Source organism: Perognathus longimembris, chromosome 1 (assembly GCF_023159225.1).
Source record: "Perognathus longimembris pacificus isolate PPM17 chromosome 1, ASM2315922v1, whole genome shotgun sequence".
In the NCBI taxonomy this organism is placed as follows: Eukaryota; Metazoa; Chordata; class Mammalia; order Rodentia; family Heteromyidae; genus Perognathus; species Perognathus longimembris.
In genome coordinates, this window is record NC_063161.1 from 132,714,654 (window position 1) to 132,725,929 (window position 11,276).

The window sequence follows — 11,276 nt, forward strand, 5'->3', positions numbered from 1 at the left end:
TCACTTTTTACTTCCCCAATAAAACTGTCTTTTTGTCACCTTGTAGCTGGAGACTGTGTGGTGGACTCTTGGGGGAACCAGGAATCCCCTCCCTTGGGGGGAACCCTGTTTCATTGTAGCGAACCCCCATTGTAGCGAGCCCCCAGGGGGCTTGTCTCTTTGGGTCCTAGTTTTCTCAGGTGCAGAGTGAGAGCGGGTGCAGGAGCTTTCTGAGGCTCTTTCCTGAATTTGCAGCCCACAGCAGGCACCAGTGAAGTACTTATTGAGTAAGGGGGGAAGAGGCAGGGAGTCAGCTTAATGGAATCTAATGCGGAGAAGACTCAGGATTACTGTATAACTTCAGCCCTGTGATCACCAGTGCTTTGCAGACACTTACTGGCAACTTTTTATGATATTCTTCTTTTATTTTTTAATTGGTCATGGGGCTTGAACTCAGGGCCCAGACACTGTCCCTGAGCTTTTTTTGTTCAAGGCTAGTGCTCTACCACTTGGGCCACAGTGCCACTTCTGGTTTTTGGGGGTTAATTGGAGATGAGAGTCTCATGGACTTTCCTGCCCTAGCTGGCTTGGAACCACACTCCTCAGATCTCAGCCTCCTGAGTAGCTAGGATTACAGGCGTGAGTTACCAGAGCCCGGATTCCTTATAGTATTCTAAAAAGATGAATCTGGAGGGTGAAGCCTGACTAAGCAGCTTTGAGGTGGGGAATAGTTGAGAATAGAAAAATTACACTTGAGCCTTTTACTGAAGCTGGTCTACACTCTCCAGAAAAAAAGAAAAGACAGGTTGAAAATGCTGTGTTATAATCTTAAATTTCTTTCTCTGAATTTTCTCCACCAGGGAGATTTAAAATAGGTAGTCACAGAGTAAAGCTGTAGCTTGCTTGGTGCTAAGGGTGTTTTAAACATTGTAGTTAATATTTAAACATAGGACCCACTTTGGAAAGCTGGTATTTCCTACTGAAAGCTGAATACACAAACATCTGATAAACACCCAACAGAAATGCGCATAAATGGCCCTCAAAACCCATGTACAAAAAATGATCAGGCGGTGTGATTGGTAATCCACTCAAGCCGGAAACAGCCCACAGGCCTGTCAACAATAAAGTAGAAAAATAAACTGAGGTATTGTCACCCGAAGGAGCAACTTCATATAGCAATGAAGACAAAATAACAGTCTACATGAATGGATCTCACACTGGGTTGGGAAGAAGAAACAAGAGGCAATACCCTACATGTTCCACTCACAGAACTCTGTGTGTATGAAGATCAGAATCAAGCTTCCAGAGTTTACAGTGCGGGAAGTCAGCTCAGTGCTTACCTTTAGGGAGTATGACGGGGAGAGCTCCCTGGGGAGCTGACCACTGCCACTGGGGACTTCTGGGTACCCATCCTGTCTGTTGACCCAGATGGCTGGCTTCTAGCTTCACACACTCAAGATAATACACATTGCTGTGTATGTATCATACACCAGTGAAAAGCTTTCAAAGAGCAGGAGAGTTGTTTTTTTTTTTTAAAGCATAGAAAAGGAGGATTGTTTCTAACTGCACAGATCCTCAGCTTGACAATAAGAAATGCAAAACACAGAGGCCTGTGACTGCCTGGCTGTCCCCAGGGTGCATCTTCCCCTGGGATGTGGCGTGTGACATCTGCAGCACAGTGCTCACCACATTGCCTGCCCCTGTCACTGAGGCTGGGGGCAATCACCCCCCTCCCCGGCTTTTCTCAGAGATTTACATCACATGGGATTCTACCAAAACTAGGAGAGAAGGCAGTGGGTCACTTGTTTAGTTTTCCCCTTTCAAGTTTATGAGGGTCAGGACCCCAGGAGTGCTGGTTGGGTGGTTCAGGATCTGGGTCTCTCCAGGGATATGTGAGCTATTGGCCAGGGTTCAGTCACCTGAAGGCTTGCCTGGGGCTAGAAGATCCTTCTGAGTACACACAGGGTATGTATGATGGGGGGTGTGGGTCGGGGTGGGGTTAGTGTGGGTCTCTCTCACAGTGCAAGAGTGAGGAACCAGAGAGACCAAGCCTCGTGTTTTCAGCACTTAATCTCAGATAGGACTTGCCACCACTACATCTGTCGTCTGCTATTGGTGACACAAGCCAACCCTGATAGAACATGGGAGAAACTGCACACTACAGTGGGGTGGGGTGCTTAGCAGGAGTCAGGGGACATTATGGCCCAGTTGGAGGCTGGCTATAATATTTTTTTCTTTTTTTTTTAAAAACCAAATTGTCATTTGGATCAAATTAATATTAAACAGCATGTTTCCAGCCCAGTTCCCTACAGCCAGATAGCAGATGGCTTTGGCACCTAGACAGAAATATGAACAAGGGATTCTCCCTGTGTTGCCGAATGTGGTAGACTGAGTAATGGCTCCTGGTAATATCTTAGATTTGGCCTCTGATACCTGTGTTACAGGAAAGGGTCTTTACAGATGTGATGAAGTTGAAGATCTGAAAGCAGAGAGATTATCCTGGATTATCCAGATGAGTCCTAAATGTAATCCCAAGCATCCTTCTGAAATGAGGGGACAGAGGGAGAGAGAGAGAGAGACTTGATGGAGATGAAGAAGGCAATGGAACACTCCTAGGAAGATGGAGGAGGGAACTATGAGCTAAGGAAAGCAAGAAAGCAGCTCCAGCAACTGACAGAGGCCAACAAAGCCTAAGGAAGGAGCACGTCTCACTCAAGAAGCATGGGATCTGATGAGACTAATGGACTGTCATCTAATTCATCCTCCTAACCTTATCATCCTTCCGTGCCCCCCTTAGGATAACACCCAAAGTCCTTAGCATGGTACTCTGGGCTCTTCCTCTCTTACTACTTCAGCCTAGGCTCTCTTATTGGTCCTCACCCTGCTGTCAATGTTCCAGCTAGTCTGAGCTTGTCACTGCTCCCCAAGCCACCAAGCTCCCTCTCACCCCTGACCATCTTCTCCAGCAGCTCTGCTTTCCAGAAGCACGATTTCTCCTTGATTTTAGTCTCTGCATTCAGGTCCAGCCTCATCTCCTCCAGAGACCACAGATAATCTGACCACACTTTGTAGTATTGTGTTGGTTTTGTTTGTTTATTTGTGTGGGTCATGGAGCTTACACAGAGGGCCTGGGCACTGTCCCTGAGTTTCTTTTGCTCAGGGCGAGTGAGTGCTTTACCCCACTTGAGCCAAAACTCCACTTCTGGCTACTGAGTAGTTTCTTGGAGATAAGAATCTCATGAAATTTCCTGCCTTAGGCTGGCCTTGAACTGCTATCCTCAGATTTCAGTCTCCTGGGTAACAAGGACTACAGGTGTGAGCCACTGGGTGCCCAGCTCACTTTGTGGTATTGTTTGATCCTACTTCCTGTTCTTTTGGCACCACTGGGCTTTCTAGTTTCCATGTCTGTCTGCCTCTCCAGTCTGTGAGCCACCTGAGGACCAAGATGGTGTCTGCTGCATCTCTACCCTGCCAGGGCCTGGCTTGGGGCCTGGCCTAGGCACGTTGTCAGCAACAGGAATTGTGCGAAGGAAGGAAGGGTGGATGGCAGATGCTTGCTAATGTGGAGGCTGCTGGGCCTGGTGAGGGGCCGAGTTGAGGAAGCAGTCTTTGAGACAGAAGGAGCTGGCTAGAGACAGAATGGAAGGCAAGAGCATCCTGAACTGCTGCTCACATTACTCCCCTCCTCCAGTCACCTCCATGTCAGCCCTGCTGGAGACAAGGGGCTTTCGTGTGTCCCTTGGCAAGTCCACACTGGGCATCATTAGTGGTGGGGCAGCATTTCAAGCTGGCTCAGTTGGCAAATGTGTGAAGATATATTGGGTCCCTGCCAACACTTTGTACTTCAACCAATGCTCCTAATGACTCATAACCAGCCCAATGATGGGATGGGAAAGTTAATGGACTGAGTTTCATAAACAGCATGCATTCAGGGTCCAAAGAGTATGGCCCAAGAACCCTGCTAATAATGCACATTGTTTAACAGCTTTGTACAGCTGTCTGTGGCCTGGTCTTCTCATGGCCCTTTTGTCCACTCCGTAGTCCCTACCATCTATAAGAAGGAAGAAACCGCTGAGAGGTCACATGAAGATCTGGCTCAGGCTCAGGCTCTGACACCCTGTTTCCTGCCCCCCAGGGTCGGACACCCTGATCTCTGCCCTTTGTACTATTCAGTTACTGCTATGCAATAATTAACTTTGGATTGAGATAAAGATGGGGACTCCTGAGGCCCAATCATGAAGGCCATCCACGGGGCAGATCCAACACAGAGCCTTTGGACCACAAGGACACATTCTGTTGATTTGGTAACATCGTCTTTCTTATTTTTTAAACTTCTCATTATGAACAAGTTTAAATATGCACACAAATGGAGAGACAGTATAATGAACCCCTTTGTGCCCATCAGCTGCCAGCTTCAGTAATTATCAACACCTGCTGCTCTTGGTACCAGAACTTGGAATCCCATTTCCTCCTGGGAAGCTAGAAGAGACGAGGCTCACACTGCAACCAGATTGCAAGCTCCCTTCCACGCCTTCTCCTTTCTCAAGCTTGTTAGTACAGTGCTCTGCACTAGGAACGAAGATGGAACAGAGCCCCCACCCCCAACCTGGACAGTCTACCTCCAAAATTCTAAGTGAGAGAGAAATACACTTCTCTTGTTGAAGTCACATTTATTTGGAACTTTATCTTAGTAGTTCTCAAACGTGGCTCCACAGTGTGACCCATGGAGGAGCTTTAAAAACCAAAATAACAACCACAAAACAAGAGGTCCAGGTTCAAGCCTCGAGGGCTGGCACACACATAATCCTAGCACTCAGGAAGCTGAAGCAGGAGGACTGAAAGTTCAAGGCCAGCTTGGCAACCTAGCAAGACCTTGTCACTCACTAACAGAACCACATTCAACAATCAGGATTCCTGTGATTCTGGAGTGTAGCTCAGATGTCCATGTCCTAAAGGCCCTCCAAGTGATGCCGGGCACCACACAGCTCAGCTAAAGCACACAGAACGCAGTGCTGATCTCTATGAGCTGGTGCCTCGCAGTTTATGTCATTCGTGTGGTTCAGATCAGCCTCACTACTGTCCTTTGAGCTCCTCCAGAATTGGACCGTGTTACACTTACGCAGGATACATGGCCCCAATGCTTACCTGGTCTGCAAAGCCCTGCATGGTCTTTTCTTTGCCTCCTCCCTCACCATTGACAGCTTCACTTTTCTGGCTTCTGCCACACCTGTATTCTTTCAGGTTCTAGCGTGCATCTTGGTCTTGCCCACCTCAAGGTCTGTGTATTGACCCATCCCTCTCCCTTCATCTTCCTCTCTCGTTGTTTCCTTTTGCCTTCTTCATCTTGTCCTTCACCTGTCATCCTCTCTTGCTGCTCAAAGGGTAGTCTGGGTATCAGCAGCATGGCCATTCCCAAGGAATGGACTCGAAATACAAAAGATAAAACCCTTACATTTAGCAAGTTCTCAGATTATGTAGAATAAGTATGGTGACAAGAAGTTCTTACTCAAAACTATGACTGGGACAAAGGTGGGAGCAGGGGAGGACTGTTTTCAGAAGAAAAGAAAGAAGGCCGGGCAAGTGAAACAGAAGTTGTCCGCCGTAACTGTGTTTTGTCCACACAGGCAAGTATTTGCTGAATATCTTCCCTACTCCATGTAGTTCAATTACCTGCAAGGCCTACAAGCAAGTGAACTAGGGTCGTAGTTTCTTCCGAGTTACCAGGGACTCTGTGGGTTAAAAGAGCACCAACAGTTTTTGTAGTTCTGGATGTCAGAAGTTTGACATTGTTTCTCTGGATTGAAATCTGGATGTGGGCAGAGCTGAGTTCCTTCTGGAGACATAGGATAATCACCTCCCTTGCCTTTTCTAGCTGCTCAAAGCATGTGGCTTGGTGCACATGCTCCTTTGCTCTGTGCTTGCATCACTCTGGCCTCTGTTTTCATCACCATCTCCATCTTCTACTTTTTTCTTTCATTTGTGCCCACCCTGGGGCTTGAACTCAGAGATTTTTTTTTTTTTTTTTTTTTTTTTTTTTGCTAAAAGCTAGTGCTCTACTGCTTGAACTATAGCTCTACTTCTGGCTTTTTGATGGTTAATTGGAGCTAAGAGTCTCATGGACTTGCCTGCCTAGGTTGGCTTTGAACAGCGATCCTCAGATCTCAGACCACTAAGTAGCTCAGATTACAAGTATGAGGCACTTGCCTATCTTTTACTCTTGATTCCCTTTGATGAGGACTCTTGGAATCACCACATAATCCAAAATAACCTTCCATTTTGAGATGCTAGCTTCAGAGTCACTTTTGGCCATGGAATACACTCATAGGTACCAGGAATTACAACATAGGCATCTTTGGGAGACTTATTTTGCCTACCATAATCACTAAACTGGTGTGAAGCAATAGGGAATGGGGAGGCAAACTGGAGAGAGAAGGACCTACCTAGAGGAACAGCTCTGGTCCACACCTAGTGGGCCAACACTTCTAATAGTTCAAGAAAAAACTAGAAACTTCGTATGAAAAATTTGATATAAAAATATCTAGTTCTTAAAGCATTAGAAAGTACAAACAGGAAAAGAATTGACTGCTCTATTGGGTCCAAATGGAGCGTGTGTGCACAGCAGAGACGTGGGCTACCATTTGCAGCCGATGATCTGAAGTTTTCTCTGTAGGCTGAGACAGCAAAATAGGATAGGAGGACAGAGGGAAATTGAGTTTGTGGCAAAAACTCAGGGCTGCTTTTGTTTGACATCATTCAGACTTCCATCATGTTCACGTGAGAAAACAAAACCATATATTTTCAGCTTATTATTTTATTTTTTGTGTGCTGATATTAGTGCTTGGACTCAAGGTGTGAGCACTCTCCTTTAGCTTTTTCACTCCAGGCTGGCATGCTATTGCTGAAGACACCACTTGACCTCTGGCTTTTTTCTGGTTAGTTGGAGATGAGAGTCTCATGGGTTTTTCTTTCTTTGAACTTTGAACTTTTCTTTCTTTGAACTTTCTTTGGCTTTGAACTGAGATCCTCAGATCTCATCCTCCTGAGTAGCTAGAATGATAGGCATGAGCCAACAGTACCCAGCTGCATCATTTATTAGTAGTAGTAGTATAATTTATTGTTATTCTTAAAGTGTTATACGGAGGATTACCATTTCATAAGTCAGGTAATGAGTATATTTCTTTTTCTGGACAATGTCACCCCTTTCTTTGCTTTCCCCCAGTTTGCCCTTCCTTTCACTGCCCATAGTTACATAGTTTATTTTCCACATAATACACTGAATAGCATGATTGCCTTGTTCACTCTTCCTCCTTCCCTTTCTGCACCCCCTCTTAACCCCCACACTAAAAACAAACACCACCACCACCACCAATAATAAACATGTCTCCATTTCATCTTTATTGTTAAATGCTCAGTCCCTGCCTATTGCTCAGTGTCTTGGCCCAGTCTTCCATCCTCAGGTCAAAAGAGAGAATAATTATGCACAGTATAGAACAAGCAGGCTAGTTAACATGCTTCCTTTTCTGCTTGGAATCTGTCTGACCTATTCATTATTCTTGAAGCTGGACTGTTCTCCAGTAACTTCCTAGACCTAGAAGATTCTAAAATGCTGAAGGAATGAAAATGCTTCTCTTCCCCTGTCAGCCCAGTGTAAACACATCCTCGGATGACATTCTCTGGTACAATGACCCTGACTTTGGCTGGGCTCATGTTATCTCACCCTTTCTCCTGCAGTTCTTTTATCTGAACACCCACAGTGGCTCCAGGCCCAACACGTTTTCTTACAGGGCACCTGGCTTTCTTCACTATTTCATACACTGACTCTAAAACATTCCTGCAAAATGAATTTTACTCTCACCCGTTGTAGAGTTTTCCTCTCTAAACCAGAAATGTCAAGCACTATGGAAGATTTGTTCTCTTTCTTAAAAAAATTTTTTTTAGAGTTGGGCATTGGTGGCTCCTGCCTGTAATCTTAGCTACTCAGGAGGCTGAGATCTGAGGATTATGGTTCAAAGCCAGCTCAGGCACGACAGTCTGTGAGACTTTTTTTTTTTTTGCCAGTCTTGGGGACTGAACTCAGGGCCAGAGCACTGTTCCTGCCTTCTTTTTTGCTCAAGGCTAATACACTACCTCTTGAGCCACAGTGCCCCTTCTGGCTTTTTCTATATACGTGGTACTGAGGAATCAAACCCAGGGCTTCATGTATATGAGGCAAGCACTCTACCAGTAGGCCATATTCCCAGCCCAGTCTGTGAGACTGTTATCTCCAGTTATCTATCAAAAAAAAAAAAAAAAAACCCACAAAAAACAAAGCCAGAAGTGAAGCTGTGGCTCAAGTGATAGAGCACTAGCCTTGAGCAGAAAAGTTCAAGGACAATGCCCAGGCCCTGAGTTCAAGCCCCAGAAGCAATGTGTGTGTGTGTACAAGCGCTTTAATTCTTTAACAAATGTCACAGGCCACTTCGGGGAATTCTCATGCCAGCTTCAGTTTATGTGTCCAGCAGGGTGGGCATGCTGGATGGAGTCTAAACACAAAGTATTCACGGGAGGCATTGTTTTCTGGAAACAGGATACAATCACAAAATCTCCAAAGACCACTTACTATGGCTAGTGATTTCCCAATATGGCTGCTCATCAGGTTTTTTATCACAATCCCAAGCATCCCTCCTCCTTTTGAAGGAGTTAGGCTCACTCTGTAAGTATGATTGATTACCAAGGTTAGAAAGGGAGCCGTTCTTTAATTCCTATCAAAGTTTAGTTTTCTTTCTTTTTTTCATCTCACTGTTTGGGAGTGAGATGGCCAGGAGAGGTTGACAAGGTCAGTGGAAAGCTCCCACTGATATTCCTCTTGCTCTGTTGATAAAGATTTCTCTTTTTAGCAAGCAACACACTTGGTAACTACAATTTATTATTTTAACTCCTTCCACACAAGATTTATCTCCCTAACATGTCTAGCTGGTCACAAGCTGCATAGATAATAGTAAAAAAGCAAATCGTTCCAGGAAATATCAACGCCAAGAAGTATCAGTATACAAGACAGAGCACTTTAGTTTGCTACAAAAACCTAATTTTTCTCACTGGCTCAAGTAGGAAAAGGTAGAGACTAGAAATACGGAATGTGGAGAGGTGGGAACTCAATACAGGAATTGGGCACTTTCAGACTGGTGGAAGGGCCAGGCATACACTAGGACTGGCTCCCCTCCCCCATCAGCATGGATGAAGCCTAATAATGTCACACTAAAATGGAGACCATCAGATATTCAACAGTCTACCCACCCTTAAGGTAGAATTATACGCTACCTTGCAGATAATGCCATCTGTCACTTGTGACAGAACCAAAATATGTATGTTATATAGAGATAGGGTTTTGTTTTTGTTTTTGTTTTTTTTTTTACAAATTATTGTGTAAGCAGAGCATTGGTGACTCATGCCTGTAATCCTTGCTACTCAGAAGGCTGAGGATCACAGTTTGATGCCAATATGTGCAGAAAAGTCCAGGCTGGAGGCATGGCTCAATTGGTAACTATATGATACGACCTAAGGGCTGACCAGCTGTTCCTCAACAATGAATGGCAAAATGCAGTCAGCAAGAAGACCTTCCCCACAGTTAACTCCACCACAGGAGAGGTCACAGGCATGTGGCTGAAGGAGACCGAGCTGATGTGGACTGATCTGTGAATGCAGCCCATGAGGCCTTCCGCCTGGGGTCTCCATGGCACAGGATGGATGCTTCTGAGCCGAACCGGCTATTGAACCTCCTGGCTGACCTAGTGGAGCGGGATCGTGTGTACTTGGCCTCACTGGAGATGTTGGACAATGGGAAACCTTTCCAGGAGTCTCATGCCTTAGACCTGAGTGAGGTCATCAAAGTGTGCCGCTGCTTTGCCAGCTGGGCTGACAAGGGACATGGAAAAACCATCCCCATGGATGGTGAGCATTTCTGATTCACCCAGCATGAGCAGGTAGGTGTCTGTGGCCAGATAATCCCATGGAACTTCCAGAAGCTCGCACCAGCGCTTGCCACGGGCAACACTGTGGTTAGGAAGGGAGGAGAACATACTCCACCTTCTGCCCTGTATGTGGCCTCCCTCATGGAGGAGGTGGGCTTTCCTCCTGGGGTGGTAAACATCATCACAGGCTATGGCCCACTGTAGGAGCGGCCATTGTCCAGCACATGGAGGTTGATAGTTGCCTTCACTGGCTCCACCAAGGTGGGCCACCTGATTCAGAAGGCCGCAGGTGAGTCCAATCTTAAGAGAGTCCCGCTGGAGCTGGGTGGGAAGAGCCCCAGCATTGTGCTGGCCGGTGCTGACACGGGCCACACTATGGACCAGTGTCACGAAGCCCTCTTCTTCAACATGGGCCAGAGCTGTTGTGCAGGTTCCCGGGACCTTTGTGGAAGAATCCATCTATGATGAGTTTCTTGAGAGAACTGTGGAGAAAGCCAGGCAGCGCAAAGTTGGGAACCCCTTTGAGCTAGATACCCAGCAGGGACCCCAGGTCAAGAAGGAGCAGTTTGAACGACTCCTGGGTTAGATCCAGCTTGGCTAGAAAGAAGGGGCCCAACTTCTCTGGGGTGGCAGGGGGAGGGAGGGAGTATTTTGGGGAGTGTGGCTTCTTCATCAAGCCCACTGTCTTTGGGGGGTGTGTGTGCAGGATGACATGAGGATTGCCAAGGAGGAGATCTTTGGGCCTGGGCAGCCACTGTTCAAGAAGATGGAGGAGGTCATTGAGAGGGCCAACCACACCAGGTATGGTCTGGCTACAGCTTCTCCAAGCTGGCACAGTGTGCGTGAACACCTACAGCATCGTCACCTGCCACACGCCATTTGGAGACTAAGGAATCTGGTAATGGGAGAGAGCTGCAGGAGGATGGGCTGAGGGCCTTCATGGAGGTGAAGATGGTCACTGTCAAGGTTCCTCAGAAGAACTCATGAGAAAGGCCCCTGTGGAGGTCAAGCCCCCCAGTTCAGTGACTCTACAGCCATCTACAACAGTGGAGCCCAAACTTTAAAAAAAAAAATAATCTTTTTTTTTTTTTTTTTAAGCTATGGATCCTTTTTATTTGCTCCAAAGGAACTCCAGCAAATCAGAGCTATTCTTCTTACAGCAGGGATAGTGCTGGGCTCAGTCTTTCACTCACCTTCTTTGTAGTCCTCACCCTGTTGATGGCCTTGGGGTTCATTTATGAAACCTTAGAAGGCTCTGGAAGACTGATTAAAACCACTGACTATTCAGACACAAAAAAGGAATGAACGAATGATACATGCTACCATACAAGTAAACCTTGAAAATGTCAA

General features: G+C 46.3%; 1 protein-coding gene across 1 annotated transcript; it reads left to right on the plus strand.

The window, feature by feature from the left end:
- Positions 1 to 9,531: 9,531 nt before the first annotated feature.
- On the plus strand, positions 9,532 to 10,913 carry Aldh1b1 (aldehyde dehydrogenase 1 family member B1). The gene is given in 6 exon segments (XM_048352396.1): positions 9,532 to 10,364; positions 10,366 to 10,563; positions 10,565 to 10,621; positions 10,624 to 10,745; positions 10,747 to 10,812; positions 10,814 to 10,913. Coding segments are annotated over 6 exon segments (1,209 nt in total). The 5' UTR covers positions 9,532 to 9,698.
- Positions 10,914 to 11,276: the final 363 nt, after the last annotated feature.